This window comes from Vidua chalybeata, chromosome 2 (genome assembly GCF_026979565.1).
Source record: "Vidua chalybeata isolate OUT-0048 chromosome 2, bVidCha1 merged haplotype, whole genome shotgun sequence".
NCBI lineage: Eukaryota > Metazoa > Chordata > Aves > Passeriformes > Viduidae > Vidua > Vidua chalybeata.
In genome coordinates this window covers 115160829-115178889 of record NC_071531.1, presented here as the reverse complement: position 1 = coordinate 115178889, position 18061 = coordinate 115160829, and the positions used below count along the sequence as shown (strand labels likewise).

At 42.0% G+C, this 18061-nt stretch overlaps 1 protein-coding gene across 4 annotated transcripts in view; it reads left to right on the top strand.

Annotated features, from left to right (window-relative positions):
- Positions 1 to 18061, top strand: part of FCHSD2 (FCH and double SH3 domains 2) — a 130438-nt gene that overhangs the window by 85692 nt on the left and 26685 nt on the right. For 3 of the 4 annotated variants that reach the window (XM_053969148.1, XM_053931271.1, XM_053931278.1), the window contains exons 9-13: positions 3076 to 3198; positions 7277 to 7372; positions 8420 to 8491; positions 15532 to 15648; positions 16315 to 16419. In XM_053969148.1, the coding sequence (XP_053825123.1) occupies positions 3076 to 3198; positions 7277 to 7372; positions 8420 to 8491; positions 15532 to 15648; positions 16315 to 16419 (513 nt within the window). The remainder of the gene's footprint in view (positions 1 to 3075; positions 3199 to 7276; positions 7373 to 8419; positions 8492 to 15531; positions 15649 to 16314; positions 16420 to 18061) is intronic. The other variant, XM_053931285.1, reaches the window with a different exon arrangement.

Below are 18061 nucleotides of genomic sequence, written 5' to 3'. Positions count from 1 at the left end.
GTGAATGTTAATTTATATCCTACAGTTCAGCAAGTCAAGTCTTTTGTTTTAATATGAACACATCCAGCTCGATGTAACAATTACCATTTTATTGAAAGGCTAAACCCATTATTATTGCAAGTCTGGAACCAGCCAGCTCTCTGATGCTGTGGCTGATGGGATGTCACCTTTTCTGTGCTTTTTAGCCTGTGCTGGAGCTGCTTTCTCAGCCCTGCCTGTGTGATACTGCAGTGACTTTCAGAACTTCAGTTCTGGCTGCTCTCATCGGTATTTAAGAACTTCATCATATTGAAACTGCTTTTAATTAATGAAAGGAGCCAGGCTGTAATGCAGTTCTCACATTCTGACAGACCCGTGTGCTCCCTAATGTTTTGCCACACTTTGCTCTGATGTCCTTTCTTAGATATCTTTATTTTTTTATATCACGCTGTGGGGGTTTCTGGCATCTCAGCAGAGCTGTGGTCATTGCGGGAGGAGGAGGTGAAATAATGAAGTTAATATTTCTCCCCTTTTTTTTTTTTTTTTTTTTTTTTTTTTTTTTTTTTTTTTTTACTATTCCTCGAGCTGCAGGCTGCAGCTGGACATGAATTAATCCCCAGTGCTGCGTGGATGATAATTGGAGGGAATGAACACGTGTGGGGCTGGGCTGTGTGTGCCTGCCGTGTCTGTGTGAGCTAATTGTGGGGGCACTATTTACGGTCAGTGAAGAGGAATAGGCCCTTGGCATCCTGCCTTTCAGCTGACCTATTTTAGCCATCTATCTTGGAGAGGGATCAATCACGGCACACAAGTACCAGCTTCTCTCCACTGGCTCTGCAGAGCACCCAGAGTGTCAAAACCCAACGCAGAGCTCAGCATTTAGGACTTAAATGTGATGACACGAGCCCTTCGTGTGGGGTTTGACACAAAAACAACATTTGGGTTTGATATGGAGCTGGGAAATTCTCCTTTATGGAATCGTGGCGTGAAAAAAAAAAAAAATCACAGCTGCTTTGCAAACTGAGCACTTAGAATTGCTTTGCCAAATTGAAATTATTTCTTTACATTTCTTAGCAGAGCTGCGCTCCAGCCCTGGTGTTTGAGCTGAAAAGCTTTAGGAGCAGATAAAAGTTGACAGTTCTGTTTTGGGGGAGTTTCAGGCTTCCCGTGGTCCCCCAGGGAGAGCACAGGCAGTGTTGGCAGTTTCACCCATCATTTGTATTCTCTGTGAGCACAGGCCTGAGCTGCTGTTGGGGCTGCCCATCTTGGATGTGAAATGGGTGCCCTTGGAATGGGGTGGTGACTCTGGCACTCCTGTGGCACCCAGGGCTTGTCCCTTCAGGGCTAAAAGCACAGGGAATGTTCAAATCCTGTGAATCCCAGCAAAGCTGTGCCCGCAGCAGCACAAGCAAGAACTGAACCTGTGTCTGTGTATGGCTGCCTGCTTTCTCTGGATTTGCTGCTGGGAATTTCCTGATGTATTCCTCAGTTGGCTCTAAGCTTGTATTACATAATTCTTGAGATAAGAATTTTTTAAAATTCTGTGTAACAGAGTGTTTGGTGGAGCTGACACCAGCCCAGCCTGAATGAACCTCTGAGCAAACCAGCCAGAGTGTGGGGGCTTGGAAGGAATTCCCAGTTTGCCACTGGTTTGCCATAATGGCTTCCTGATGGCCGCAGAACTACCAAGTTTGAGGCAGGTTTAATGTGTAAGGCTGGAGGAAACAATCTGCCTCTGCTAAAAATTCCTTTACACTTGGAAGGTGGAGGATGAAGAAAATAGTGTAGTGTGAATTGGATTTGGGATATCAGAGTTTGGATGTGAGAATTCCAGTCCCACCATTTGACTTTCTCCTCAAAGCATCCCCCACTGAAGGTGGCTGTGTGCTGCTGGGAAAACTTTGCAGAAGGAAGATCTCTTCTGTTCTTCCTAACTTCTGAGGGATTTCATAAAACCATGCACTGGTTTGGGTTGGAAGGGACCTAAAAGCTCATCCAGTTCTACCCCTGTAATGGGCAGGGACATCTTCCACTATCCCAGGTTGCTCTGAGCTCTGTCCAACACTTCCAGGATTTGTGTCTGATTTATTGTGTCTGTTCACCTCACCTTAAATGTTGGGCTTGATTTTTCAGGGGAGAAACTATTCCTTAAGTCCTGCACAATTTCACTCTTTCCTCCCCCCTCAAATTTTCAAAATGATTTAAACAATCAAATACAATTTTCTAGAGAAGCACATTCTTGAGTTTGTTGAAATGGAGTGTGCAGTTTCCATGAATACGCTGTTTAAATGGATATCTGTGAAATACAACCTATTTAAATTTCATATCACATATATTTAAATACATCCTGAGTTAACTATTTAAATGACATTGTCAGTCACTTGCAAAGTCATATTTAACACAGAACCTGTGTAACCTGCTCTGTGTGATGTGATTTTACAGCTCTGCTCACAGCAGAGCTTTGGGGCTTGAACTTGGCTGTCACTGCTACATTTGGGATAAATTTGTGTTACTTATTTGGTATTTCTGTGCACAAAAGAAAGTCAAGTGGCAGCTATTATTCAGCTGGTTTTGATAAGCAAACAGCTGGGGACATGTCCCATGCAGATGTTGAGAGTCCTGGCACCACTCCCTGGGGAATGCTCTGGTTGGCAGCACCCCCTGGCCTGGCACCTCTGCGTGTCTGCCTTGCCCTCGGTGACACCTCCCTGAGCATTCTCCCTTCTCCAGAGCTGCTCTGCCCCTGGGAACAGCTGGATGGAGATGCCGGGATGGTGTTGCAGTGCTGTGTGCTGCCATCTAATGGGAGCCCAGCACTGTCATTCCTGCGGGAGTGAGGGATTTTCCAGGTCCCTTCCCACCCAAACCACTCTGGGGCTGTGATTGTATCAAAGTGCAATTTAAGTTCCTTTTCACTTGAACAGTTTTACTCAAGACTTGTGCTTCCTGCACTTCTCTTTCTGTCCACTCCCTCACAGGTGTAAATCTGCTAAAAAAAAAAATGCTGTGAGCATCTTGCAGGTCCCAGGGTGATAAATTGTATACAGAGCTACTTCCTGCTTTTCCTGATTTTCTTTATTTCTTTCCCTCGTGCAGGCTCTTGATGGAAATATATATGATCACCTTAAGGATTATTTAATGGCATTCAGCAGGACTGAACTAGAGACATGCCAAGCTGTACAAAACACTTTCCAGTTTTTACTGGAGACTTCCAGCAGGGTAAGTTTGAACTGAATGATGCTTTGTAACCAAATCCTTGCAGCATGGACAAATCCCCAGGCCCTGAGATTTGCTTCCAAAATCATGACAGAACTGAAAGTTTGTTATTTTTGGTTACTCCTGAGTGGTGTTAAGTTAAAAGGCACCAGACAGCTTTCCTGGGGAGAATTTTTACTCCAGCACCCAGACTTCCTTCCCCTGAGTGCATTTGCATCCAGAGATGCTGCGTTCTCCTCACCCTGCCCATTTGGGAGGGGAAATTGCAGCTGAGGGTTCTGCAGGGTGAATTCTGGAGCAAAGCCCCAGGAAACTGCTTGGATCATTCCTTAATAATTGTCTGTCAACTTAAAATCCAAGCTATTACGCTGTTTTCTCCCTGGAATTAAGAGTGGCAAACACAGCAAACAAATTAGAGCCCTGTCATAGACGTGGTTTGTTTGCTTTGTCGAGCAGCCAGACTGAGAGAGGCGTGATCGCTTCCAGGGTAATTTTGATACTTAAATAATTCATCTGCTGGGCTAAAAGAAGGGAAAAAAAAAAAAAACAAACAACTGCCATTGAGCTCAGAAAAAGCTGCTTTGGTGCAGTCATAATATTCCTTTCTACCTTACCCACCCACCCAAAAACAGAGCTCATTCACACAGAGACCTGGAGCAAAAGCTTACTTAACACGTTCCTTATTTACTTCCAAGCAAGTGATCTCACACCTTCAGAGATCTAAAGTGAGGGCATGAAAAATGGGCTTCACCCTCAGCTTTGAATTTACTTGGCAGCAACTGTAAAAATAATCAAAACACCATTTTCTCTTCAGTTGTAGAAGGACTTTCAATAATTTACCTTGGGGTGTATTATTCAGGTCTGCTTCAAATACCTTCCCCAGAAATGCTGGCTTGGAATCTTTCAGCCAAACAGGCTTCAGTATAATGCCTGCATAATTAATTTTTCACTGTTGTATCAGATCCTTTGTGTTCAGAATACTCAGAGAGCTGCCTGGCTGGGACTTTGATCCAACTCTAACCCGCCACATCCAAACATTTCCTTGGAGCAGGAATCCTTTCCTCAGATATTTGTGTGTGCTGAGGTCGGGGTGGTTCAGAGAGCTCCAGGTCTGGCTGATTTTGCACAACCACAGGGTCAGGCTGTGTGTGTGAGTTGCGTTTGTGCTTTACTCCGTGGGCACAGTGCCTGGAGAAGGGACAGGAGTGTAAATCCAGCTGGCAGGTCTGAGCAGGGCTTTTACAACTGGTGTCTACAACTCCATTTGCTTCTCTCCTTGTGCTTCAGGAATGTGGGGAGGAAAAATTTGTGTTGTTTTGCTGTTGAAGGTGTGCTTTGCTCTGAATATATTGACTGGTGGATTTTTCCACAAGCTTTGCTTATCCTTTCTTTCCATAACAGGTTACGGTAATCAACCCAAGAAAAAAAGAACCCAGAAAAAAAAAAAATTTCTCTCCACCAAAACCCATCCATGTCTTTCAAAAGCAGCTTGAGTTGTTAAACATGTAATAAATTTGTTAGCAATTTAGAATAAACCTGTCATCAAAGCAAAGGTTTTAAATATTTATTGGGGGTTTTGAATGCTTCACCTGTTTTTTGTTAGTTTGCAGTACAAGCTTGGCAGGCTCTGCTTGGAAGAGACACTCTAGGTCATTGGGAGGAATATTTTTGCTCTTCCATCTGAGCTACATTTCTGTTTGGAGGATGGAATTAAATTGTATTTGCTTTAGGAGGACACAAGTTGCTTCCCACAAGTGCCAGGGATGGCTCCTTGGATGGGCAGGGCTGGCTGACACCTCATGTGATGCAGATTGAGGGAAACAGCTGAAAACCAGATTTTGTGTATAAAATGCAGGTTTTTCATAGTTTTATCATTGTTGGTTGTTGGAGCTTTGGAGATTTTATTCCTCCTGGGTCAGGGTGGCCATTGTCATTCCTCTGACACTGGAATGGGAACACTGACCCAAAAGAGGCAGGGATGGATGGGATTTTGGGCAGGAATTGTTCCCTGGCAGGGTGGGCAGGTCCTGGCACAGGGTGCCCAGAGCAGCTGTGGCTGCCCCTGGATCCCTGGCAGTGCCCAAGGCCAGGCTGGACAGGGCTTGGAGCAGCCTGGGAATAGTGGAAGGTGTCCCTGCCCATGGCAGGGGGTGGAATGAGATGATTTTTTAGGTCCCTTCCCACCCAAACCAGTCTGGGGCTGGGATTGTATCAAAATGCAATTTAAGTTCTTTTCTCTTGAACAGTCTTACTCAAGACTTGTCCTTCTTGCACTTCTCTTTCGGGAAAAAAAAATCTGATTTTCTTTGGAACATTTTCTGAAATTCCATTTGCTGTTTTGAGTAACATTTCCCTCAGGTTTCTGGTAAGAGGGCAAATAATTTCCTTTATCTCATGTCTGACTGTGCCCTGTTTCTGCATGTGGGATATATTTAAAGTTTGATTTCAGGTCTGCTGTAACCTGTCAATTGACATTGGCTTCAGAAAGAAGCTGTGTAAGAACATTGATTTAATTACTGAACAACAGGAAATCTATTTGGAAAAGTTGCAGCTTAATCCCAAGGATACAGTGTTGCTTTGGAGTATTTTTATTCTCTTTTTATCAGTTGTCCAATATTTTGTGCAAATGCAGGATTTCATGTGCTGGGCTTGCACATCCTCCCAAACCTCCTGTTCTGATAACAGTTGTTTTCATTTTTAACCATTTATTGTGGCTCTGAGGGGAAATCTCCTAGGAGTGCTGCTGGAAAAACGAGTTTTCTGCTTTGAACTGAGTTGCTTGGGAGTCAGATTTCTGTGGGGAAAGCACATAAAAATACCCATGGAGGTTTTCACATCCTCGGTAACTTCATTTTGGGTTTTTTTTTTCCCTAATTGAAGTTAAAATAGCTCCACAAATTTGGCATGGCCCAGGGTTGTGTGCTATGGTCAGTGTTCACATGGATCTAAAGGACCATTCAATGGAATAGCTGCTTAAATTAAATTATTTTGATGCCAGATCAGTGCTGAGCATCCTCTGAAGCTGCAGATGTTTCCTTCTTTAGTATTTTCTGAATTTCTATTTCTGGGAATTCGTGATGCAAATCCCTGTCTGTTTTCTCCCCATTTGAGTGTGTTTATGTTCAACTGCTCAGATTGGAGCAGTAATTATGTACTTTCCTGGTTTAGATGAGTGTATTATTGGCCCTGGAGGACTATTTACTTTCTTTAACTGGAGATTAATTTTTTACGGTTCAGTATTTCAGCAACACGAGCATCAACATTTTGCTGCATTAGAGAACAAGTTTTATTTCCCATTGTCCACGCAGCACAGAGTTCTTGGTCATGCACAATGCTGCTATTTCTGGATAAATACCATCTTTATTATCTCCTTTGTACATGTAAACCCCCAGTTTGATAATAAATTGATATAATTTTGATGCATTTTCATCAATTGAGGCAGTGAATGCTCTCTAAGAGTTCTTCAACCAGTGATCCTATTTTTTCATCCTGCAATCACTGGGTATTTCTTTGTAAATCTCTGTAAATTGTGACATAAGAGGTTTGTTTAGGGATCTGTGTCATGCTGCCTGAAACGTATCATTAAGCAAATTTGGGAGCTGAAGGAGTTTTGCTTCAGCAAAATGCAAGCTTGGAGAGTTTTCCCTGAAAGCAATTTAATAAAGAGAGATGAAGTTTGTAACTGATGTTGGATGCATGATTCCAAATAAGTCTTTTCAGCTGCCACAATTAATAATTTCTGCCAAATTAAGACTTTTCATCTCAAGAAAGAGCAGTGCACAGGAAATTACCCACGAGAGGAGGGAAAAATATTTATGGCAGTGACACCACAGGGTGTCTGTTCAGTAGCTGGTGGTTTTTCCCTCATTTTGTAGGTAAATGGCAGGGATATTTCAGGTCCTTGTCACCCCCTGTGTGTCCTGCCAGTATCTCTGAACAACTCAGGTCCTCAGTTCCCTGCTGGTGCACCCAAGCTTCTGCTGCAGGTTTAATCTCAGCTGGAAACGGTGCTGGTTTTGCTCTCCAGCTGTTCTTCAGGTCACAAAACAAGGAGCCTAAATAAACCTTTTTCTTTCCTCAGGTGGTGCGGGATTACAATCTCCAGCTGTTCTTACAGGAGAACTCCGTGTTCCACAAACCTCAGCCTTTCCAGTTCCAGCCCAGTGACAGTGACACTGTAAGAGCCCTGTGAATCCCTGCAGTTACTTGGTCTTGCTCTATTTTAAAGCAGATTGTTCTAAATGGGGAAGAGAATCACTGGTTTAACCTCCTGATGTTATTTTTGGGAAAAAAGGGGAGAGTGGCCTGCTTGCAGGAGGTGGGTGATGGTAAAAAAAGCATCAGGGAGGCTCTATATCATCCACAAAAGAGCAGAATCTTTTTTTGGCTTCCAGATTGTGACTAACAGTCCTCTGTTTCACTGCTTTCAACTTAATTCCTACTAAATTTCCTTGCTTTTTTATCCTGCTGGTGAGGTTCTCTTAATTTTCACTAATACTGGGTTACAACTGTGCCAAATAAAGTGTCCCTGCACACCTAAATTGCTCAAGGAATACTTAAGAGATACATATAGAGAGTTATTAAAAATAATACTGTTAAAACACTGCATTCCAAAGTAATACCCAAAAAATCTTACCTTGGTTTCTGTGTTGCTTCCAAAGCAATCATTAATGACATTAAAAGTGGGTAAATCAGACTATGTAAGTGCATTTCCAAACAGCACCTTGATTAAAGTGGATTCTTGATATCCCATTGACATTAGGGACGTTATTTTAAGAAACAGCTGTTTAAAATAAGTTTGGATCTTTAAAGCATATAAACCTTTTCTGACTGGAATTCTATATGGAACTGACTTGGGCAGTCCTGATCTGCATTCAAGTGATTCAGATCAAGACCTGCATAAGGGTGATTTTCCCAGTCACCCTGACATCTCTGACTGGCTCTCTCCTTTGTATTTCCCTTTTAACAAACTGTGATTTTGATTTTTATTCCAGAAAGAGTCAGTTATTCCCATAAATAAATGTTTGGACAATGCTCTTGGGTGGGATTGTTGGGGTGTCTGTGCAGGACTGGACAATGCTGATGGGTCCCTTCCAACTCAGGATATTCTGTGATAAATTTTAGGTTGTTCTTGATAACAGTGGGCAGAATCTTTCTGAGTCTTTGCTGTGCCTCTCTAACCTTTGCTGCTGTGTTCTCATCCCCGTGCACTCCCTGCATCCAGAGTTTTAATGCAGTTCAGCTGGTGGAGATTGAGCCCTCACCTGTCAGTGCTATGAGAATGACCATAGCAGAGGTACCTGGGGGTGTTTCTGGTCAGCCCTGCGTTATCCCTGTGCATGTGGGATGCTGAATTTACACTCTGGACACGTGGCAACAGAATGCACAATCTCTAGATACATAAAACAGAAAAGGTAAAAAAAAAAAAAAAAAAAAAAAGCTTTATTCACAATGAGACTTCAAGGAGGAAAAATCAATTTAAGAGTGTTATTTGTGGGGAGCAGCTTCACACTTCTCCTGTGTTCTTGCACAGGGTTTGTAATTGATACTCTAATCTGCTGGGGCAGGAATTAAAATTTCCCAGCTCAAGCCAGTGCTATGTGTAATTGGTTGCTGCTCCTGTGTGAGAGGGAAAGGTCTGAGAGCTGCAGGCTCTGGTGAAATGCAGCCCCATTGCTGGTTTCATTTGGCTCTTTTTTCCAGAGGGCCATCCCCATGGCCAGGAGAGCTGGAAGTCACTCCCAGTAAACTCTGCAGTGTGAGGAATGCCAGGATTCTGTGCCATGGCACTTGTGTGGGCTCACGGGGTCCACGTGTGCTGCCGGCGCTGCCTCACTCCAGGAATTTTTGGGGAGCAATGAGTGGGTCCTTCAGGTGTCAGTTCCTCACTCCTTTGCTTGGCTAACCCTCTTGGGCTGCAGAATTCCTGCATTTCCTCTGCACTGCAGCTTTTTAATCTGCAGCTGCTTAGGCTGTAACCAGTTTTGCCCAAAATAATTCAATTATGGTTCTTTAGGATCCATGTAGCTCAGCTGATGGGATCCTACCTGGGCAATCCCATTTTTAATCAATAAGTACAAGGGAGTGAAGGCTCTTGCTCAGGCTTTTGAATTGGTCAGAAATTGCGTGTTTTCTAATTGATGGAGCAACATTTTAATTGCAGCAGAACAATTACCAAGCATTCTTTTGCCACATGTTCTGTTCCTAGATGTTTTGCAGAGGTTTCTCAGTTGGCTTTTAATTTCTGTGGGTTATGCATGATAATTTTCACACCAAGGGCTGAAAGAAAAAAGGAGAGTCATAAATACATCTCCTCAGAAGTTTAACATGAACCTTTTCCAAGAACAAGTTGTGAGCTCCCTTCAGGCTGATCCACTGGGCTCAAAATTCAGAGTATTTAAGTATTACTGGATTGGAGTTGTGAGGGCTGTAGGCAGGAAGAATGTTGTAAACAATGTGGATATGGAGCTCTGAATGGAGAGCTCTGAATTCTGGTGGAAATTCCACTTTTCCATGCTCCATCCCAAAATCCAGTTTTATTACCAGGATTTCTGTGCAATCCTTGAGTCAGGGACAGCCCAGTTTGCTTCCAGAATGATCCCAGCGTGCACGGTCAGAGCCTGCAAAAAGGTCTCTTCCTAAGAAAGGAAGGAGTGAAACAATTTCCCATCACCTTCCAGGAGTTTTGATCCCAAAAATCCCAGTTGCTCTAGGTAAAATGTACACTTTTGAGTGCCCACCAAGAGAAAACCACTTCAAAATGTTTTACATCCGTCAGGTATTTTCCTTTATCTAAAAAAAATTGGTTTGAGCTGGGATTTAATCAGTGGTTCATGTTACTAAATTACTTAGATGATTTCATTGTCTGGGTTCATTTTGATGGACATAAATTCTTATTTTTGAAAAAGAAAGTTTTCCCAAAAAATCCCCAAAATAAACCACTTACCCTTGAAGAAATGGTTTGTTTTAAAAATACCCAGAAAGAAATTATTGATCAGCTCCTAGCAAGCTTTAATCCTCTCCAGAAATGAATTCCCAACATGGATTTAGAGACGGCAAAGCAGAGAATGGAAAAGAATCTTTTTCCTTGATCCCAGGGTTATCACGTGAGAAAAGGAGGCAGGTGACACAAAAGTGTCCCTGGAATGGGAGGAGAAGGGCCCTGAAAAGCTGACATTTCATTTTTGGGGTATTTTTCCTGTTTTTTATTCACTGTTTCCTCAGAGGACGTGAGGACAAGCTGTGGCCCAGCTGATTTCTTCCACAGCTTCTTGACATGAATATAATCTTATTTTTCCCCCTCTTAATTTGCACAAAAACACCTCAGGAAGGTCAGTGGGAAGTTCTGCAGTTTCCCCCTGTGTAACTTGGCTGTTTTATGGGTAGATTGTGAAAATAAAGATGAATTTCCCTTCACTCTCAGAAGAACATCTTGGAATTTCTCAGCATCTTCTGTGAAGGAATTTTATATAAGTTGCATAAAAGGGGCCCATATTTCTATATTTACCATGGTCTGTACATTTAATACCAGAACAGACTGGGTTTAAGTACAACTTTCTTGAAGTTAAACCTAAAAAAAATAAAATAAAATTATTTAATTTGATCAACCTTAGAACCAGACTGGTTCTAAGTATAACCTTTTTGAGGCTAAATATATATTACAAAGAAGTAATTATTTAATTTTATTCAGTTTTAGGAATTCTTTTTGAGGAGAATTACAGCCATTCAGGTAAAGAAATGATCAGTAGGTGTGAGTGGGCAAAGCTCTGCCTTCCTTCTGTGACATGACCCGTCTTGTGCCCGTCTAAAACGGAATTTATTTAATCCCTCTCAGCCCAGTTTTGCTCAAAATAAGATCTGAGATCTGATATTTTTATTTGAGGTTGTTACTGAAGAAAAAGGAAATTTTAGGGTCTGCTGGGGTGTTGAAATGTGAGGATCATTTCTGATTTTCTTTTAAGTATAATGAGCTGAAATTGGCTCCCAACCTAATGGATTTTATTTTCATTTCCACTGCCTAGTTGATTTTAATTTTCACCACCTAATTTTAATTTAGAGAGCACACAGAATTCTTTGGCTTTTAGCTCTCAGTATTTTCTAACAATGAAAAACAGAGAGCAGAAGTTGCACTTGAAAGAAGTGACCAATTCAGAACTACAAATTTGTTTCTATTGCATTGAAAATATCCACAAAATCAATTTTTCTAGGTCAAACTTGATTTTAAAAGTCTCTCTTTTTTTGCCTTTGGTTACCTAATGAGGGCAATTTTTTCATATTTCTGGTTCTAATAGATTTTTGGAAAAATGGGCTGGGAATGCAGCTGCTGTGAGGGCTGAGGCAAATGAGGATAATTATGAGGGTGAGAACAGAAGTAAATGAACAAAAATACTCTGCACGCTAATTTCAAGATTAATTTCAGTGAGAACAATAAAAACCATTAAAAATAAAATAAGATTCAAATTCGTTTTAATAAAAGGGTTGTGCTTTTCATCTCTTGTATGCAACAGAAGTTCTTAATACAGAAACATGGCCATGGTCAAGGCCTAGGAATAACAAAGCTGTGTTGATCAGTGATATTTAATAAAAATCAATACTTTGAAGATTCTAGACTTCCAAAACAAAAACAAAAACAAATAAAAAAACCTGAAAGAAACAAAAAACCCCCAAACCAAAAAAAAAAAAAAAATCCCTGCCCAGTCCAGTGTTCCTTTTCTTCTGCAGCCTCCTCCTCAATTTATTAGATTTATATCATATTGTCTAGTATTAATTATATATTATAATTTTTTTGGTTTAAAAAGCAGCATGTGGTTCTATAAAGCAGCAATAATAGGTTGATTTGGATTTAGCCTTATTGTAACATATATGTGATAATAATAATAGTGGATTTAAGTCTTTTTTTTTTTTATTCTGGAGGGGGGGAAAAATCCCCTTTATGCAGAAAAAAAAAATCTTAATTTTTAAAGATGAAGTGTGTCCAGTTTAAAATGTTGGAAATTTACTGAAATATGAGTAAGCCCCAGCTCACTCTTGGCTAAATTAAAATTAAATTAATTCAGCAATGAGAGACTGAAAGGAAGCCCCAAAGTTGGCTCACGATTTTCTCAGAACTGCTGAGTTTAGCAGTGAGTTGTGTGAAAAATGTCATGTGTGTTCCTTCCTCCTCCCCAGAGTGTTGCTCTGCAGCACTGGCATGGAAACTTTTCTGTTTTCACCTCCTTTTAAAAGAAATGCCTGGTTTTTAGCTGTGTTTTCTGTCGGTGCTTTGCATGCAATAAATGTTCTCTGCTTTTTGCCTTGCTACAAGTGAACTTTTTTAGGCTTCAGCCACAAAAATAAGGAACTTGGAGGCTCCAGAGCTGATTTTTTTTTTGCTTTCAAGACAGCACTGTGCCATCTGCATCCGGATATAACCAGATAAATAAGAATACAGGCTGAATTTGGCCTGTTGGGAGGCAAATCCTGCACCTGCACCAACATTTCAGAAGTGACATTTGGCTGCAGCCTGAATGCTTTTGTTAATTTAAGAAGCAGCATTGCTGCCCCTGAGCTTTTTAGCTGCCTGGAGCCATCCAGAACTTTGGTTTGCTGATTGAATTTTTAGCACTAAACACTGGTTTTGTTGTAACCCAAGCCCTGAGGGAGCAGCAGAGTGTCCATCTATGTTTAGCTCAGGTTTTTTGGCTCTCCTTTCATTCCTTGGCCACGCAGAGTGGGTTTGGTTTCTCTCTCTTTTTGGAAGAGGTTAAATTGAGGCATTCCAGGCCTGAAAACACTTCAGCTTCATGGAGTAGATCAGAATCAGACCCTTCAGTTCCCTGCAATTTGGACTTCAATGTCCACAGCAGATAAATGTGGTTTAGCTCCTTTCTTCTCACCTATTTTTATGGCAGCTGGGTTTTCATTTTCTTGATGTCCCTGTCCAGTCTGTCTTTCCCTGAGGGTACAGAATTAAGGCTTTTCATTGCCACGTTTTTATTTTATTTTATTTTTTAGACCTTTAAGCAAGGGTGGGGTCTGCCTTGGTGCAACACTGCTTCATAAATAACTAATAAAAGTTTGATCCTACAAAATCCCTTTATTTTTTTAGTAGGCCTTAAAGAGTAGCCACAAAGTTCACGTTCATTTTTCTGGTCAAGTGCTTTTGATAAATAGACTAAAACCCAAAATCACACTTGGGGTAATGGAGAAGAATAATCAAGTGACTGAAAAGTCTGGATTCTTTCCATATGGAAATGAGCTGCTGAGTAGGAGCAAGAGCAGTAGGAGCACTGAAAATACGTTATGGGCTGTTTTCACTCTCAGATGTTTGATAGGGAAGAGGGAATGTCAAAGAATTCTGCTCAGGTTTAGGCTCAGGTGGAGGCTGTGTGATAAACTGGGAAAAAAAACTGAGGTGAAATGTTATCTTAAGGATTGGACGTACCTAAATAAATCCATCTGTTGTCTTCTCCAGGTTTACAATGGGATGTCTTAACAGAGGTAATTAAAGAAGTCAGTAACTAATTAATATGATTCTTTAAATCCACCTCAATAAAAGCCAATTTACTAATTAGATTGAGGGGATAGGTGAAGAGATCCTCACCTGAAGCTTCACCTTCCTACCTGATCATCCCAGAGCTGGCCCTGTGCCTGCACCTCTCCTCTTCTGGGCTGCTCCACACCTTGCCTGACAATTCCCTGTGCTTGGAAAATAACTCTGGCTGGCATTTCAGACACTCAGAATAAAGGCCAGGTTCAGTTTTGGCAAAGAACTTCACTGAACAAATACTGAGCTGAAGTTTTGCTTCTTTGTCAATTATATCCCCTGATCAGCTGTCAACCAAAGTTAGTATTTTTGTGTCTTCCATGAGGACAGTATAATCTAAAGGCCAGAAAAATCTTGTTTTCAGAATGACTTCAGTTTGCCTCCTGGTGTCTCTTGGTTTTACCCCAGTCTGTGCCAAATGCTGGTGTAGATGATTAAACTCTCATCCTTCCTTGACACAAATCATTGCACTTCTCCTGCTAAAATGCCTGATCACAGCATCTCTTCTTCTGCAACAGCTGGAGGCTTCCCAGCTACCCTGAAAATAATTCCATGTCTTTCTCCTCTCTTACCCTTTCCTGATGGCTAACCTTGGATTTCTCCTGCCTAAACAACCTTTTCATCCTTCTGGGCTTTTTCTCTAGTTTCAAACTCCACCTGATGAAGAAAAATGGTGTCATTTGAACCACACAGAGTGAGAAATTTGTGACACAGGCATTTCTTTCACACTTCAACAGCTCTGTGCGTATTCTCTCTTCTTGAGTCAGTTTATAAGGGATTTTTTTGGTTGATCTCAAAGGCTGGGCAGGATTATGTCAGGACTTGTGATAAAAAGGAATGCAGAAGGATTGTGGATTGCAATGACTGGATCAGGAAAAAAAAATCATAGGAACTGGTTGAGGTTGGAAGGGATCTCTGGAGGTTGTCTGGCCCAGAGCTGGTTGTCCAGGACTGTATCCAGGTGGCTTTTGGATATCTTCAAAGATGGAAGATGGTTCTTTGACTCTGTTACAAATGGAAATGATGGAAAGATTGGGAATGATTTCAGTCATTCCGTGCTGAGAAATGTTCTTGTTCTGTTCAGCCTGTAGACAGTGGAGAACTATTTCATCTTGCTTTAGTTGGAACTTCTTGAGGAGGACAATTTTACTTTTTGTCATTGACACAACAAAAGCAGGAGTAAGATAGAACAATATCACAAATGTGATTGGAAATTTCAGTCTGTGTTTTGCAGCCACAAACATTTTTGGACAGAAACTGCTGTGCTGTGCTAAAATATTTGATGGCTTTGTGGTTTGATCACAGTTTACAAAGAATGAGCCCCTTGGTCACACTAGACCTTTCATCTTTAGGAAGGAATTGTTCCCCATGAGGGTGGGCAGGCCCTGGCACAGGGTGCCCAAGGAAGCTGTGGCTGCTCCATCCCTGGAAGTGTCCAAGGCCAGGTTGGACAGGGCTTGGAGCATCTTGGGACAGTGGAAGGTGTCCCTGCCCATGGCAGGGGTGGGGCTGGATGGGCTTTTAAAGTCCCTTCCATCCCAAACCTTTCCACAATTCCGTGATCTTTGCTTCCTATAATGCCTTTTTACTTTGGGAATTGAATTCTTGTGAACTTTTGACTTTTGGAGTTGCCTTCCCACAACCTGGTCCCATCCCAAAGTTCCCCAGGAGGTTCTTGCCACACCTTCCTTGTTTCGTAAGATGCAAGACCCCAGGCTGACAAATGTAACACAGAGTTAGACCCTGTAGGCAAAGACAGAGGTAGCCCAGGGTCTGGGCCATCCTGCCTCATCCCCTGTTGCCTGTTCCAGAGCCGGCAGCTGGAATCAGAGACGGGAACGACCGAGGAGCACAGCCTGAACAAGGAGGCGCGGAAATGGGCGACGCGGGTGGCCCGCGAGCACAAGAACATCGTCCACAGCCAGAGGGTAGGTCTGGGAAAAGCACATCCCCTGGGACAGGAGCTGCTGCCAGCACCAGGGACTCACCCGGGGCCTGCCTTCACGTGGGTGTCTAAAGTCTGTTCCGCACCGGGAAAATGCGTGAGGAATTGGCTGTTAAATCTAATGCAAGGCGAAATTAGATGTGAATTGATAAATTTATTTCTGTGGCTGATCTTTGAAGAGCCATGGGCTGTGTTTGGGCATCAGGCAGCTGGGTTTTGGAATGTGTTGAATGTGTCTTTTAGGAGGGAGAATAAAGACAGAAGTTCCTTGCTCTTCCCCCAAAAACTCCAGCCATGAAGGAGTCTGCTGTGCTTTCACAACTGCGCAGTTTCCTGGTCATCCATACAATTCCAACCCCTGAGCATGGCATCAGCTGGAGAAAAACAACATCCAGAATGCTCTGATATCTCTGGGAAGGCTCCAGGGAGACCTCAGTGCCCCTTCCAGTGTCTAAAGACAGCTGGAGAGGGACCTGGGACAAGGGGTGGACACAGGGAATGGCCAGAGGGCAGCGTTGGAGTCATCACCTTGTCTTTCCTGGGATGGACCTCAGTCAGCCAACCCCAGCATCCAGACAGTAACTGATGGTCACAAATACCTGTCTTTGGCATCTGCTGCACCTGGGCTGTGTTTCCTTGTTCCTGGCAGACCCTGGAAGAGCTGGAGTGCCACGGGCCCGTGATGTCCGAGCAAACCCGAGCGGAACTGGAGCAGAAAATAGACGAAGCCAGGGAGAGCATTCGCAAGGCTGAGGTACAAAAGGAAATTCTTTTGGCATTTTCACTTCCTTCCCACAGGTAGATCTTTGTTACAGCTTCATTTGGTTCGTGGAAATGTGCATTTTTAGCATCAAAACCCAGGGAATTTTAAGATTTTTTTTTTCTTTTCGTCATTTGGTATTTGTCAAATCACTGAATGAATGAACTCTGTGAAAATCCAGATCAGAAGAGTGATATTAGAAACACCTCCTGATGAAGAGTGAGTCCTCTTACTGCACTTTTCTCTGTCAAAGGTCAAGAATCTCTATATTTAGGGGCTTTATCTGAAACTGATTGAAAAACAATCTCATTGTTTTTTACTAATTTCCTTCTACTTGAAGGAATTAATACCAGAAAATGGTGATTTTATCTCTGTCTTCATATTTTTAGGTTCTAGAAGCAACTGCCATGTGCTGTTGCAGTGGGTTCTGATACACAAACTAAACCTGACTGTTGATGGGAAAACATTGGAAATGATCCTTGTATCTCTGATTTTACTGTGAGGTGCTTTTAAAGGGGTTACTGAGGGTTTTGAGACCTGTTGTGGGTTAAGACTCATGAAAAACTTCACTTCTTATTTGGCTGCCAGTGTTGGGCTGGTCAAAGTGAACTGTTTTCATGGCCCCTGACTGCAAAAGCTCACTGCAGGCAGCAGGATCTGATCTGCTGGGCTTGGATGAGTTGGTTGCTTAATTAAAACTGTAGAAGAAACCTAATTGTTTCAGTGAAGTGCTTCTCATACCTCAGAGTAGCTGATGTCATTAGGAATGTGATTTACAGGTGAAGGGGTTCAAAAATACAGAGCAAACTTACTCCTCCTCCTGGCAGGAGAACTATCAGGCTCCTTTTTTTTATAAAGCAAATGCAGGATATGTGTTTTTTTTAAACCTTATTCTTACACAAAGTGGTTTAAAAACCTGCTTTGAGTAAATTATTTCCAACAGACCATACTCCAAAATACTTGTGTATATACATACATAGTTAATGATTAAACCTGCAAGGATAAAAGCAGCAGCAAGAAATAAAATCAGGATAAGAAGGTGCCAAAGAGAAAGTTCTTGCAGCAAAATATTATAAAAGGTACAAATTAAATCAGTCTGGAACTTATGTGACTTAGGAGAAAGGGAAAGTGCCTAGAAGTGGAATTTTTATGTATTATTTTCTCCAAGACATGTATTTTGGCTAATTCAGACAATTAGTGTATTTTCCTGGTTTTCCAGTGTGGTGGAGTTAAACCATCCTTCACCTTCCTTACATTTAATATGTGCCCTGTTTTACAGGGGAAGATGGTGCCAGTGCCAGGTACTTGAGGATGAAACTCAGTGACTGGGGGATTTTTGCCAACTTCTTTCTCTTCTGCTGCTTTTAAAGACATGAAGTTATCCCTGAGCTTTTGGGATGGTGTGGAAACCACTTTGTGGACTTTCCTGTATTGCCACCAAAGCTGTTTACAGTGTAGCATTGTTTATTTTTTTTTTCAGATAAACCAATAAGTGGATTTAGGGAGATTTTATTTCCACTTGGGAATGGCTTTTTCTTTTAGCCCTGTTGGTCCCCACTCCTCTGAGAGTGAGCTCAAGACCACAAATCAGACAAGAGATTTTTGCACACATAAAATCCTAGAGAAGGACAATCTA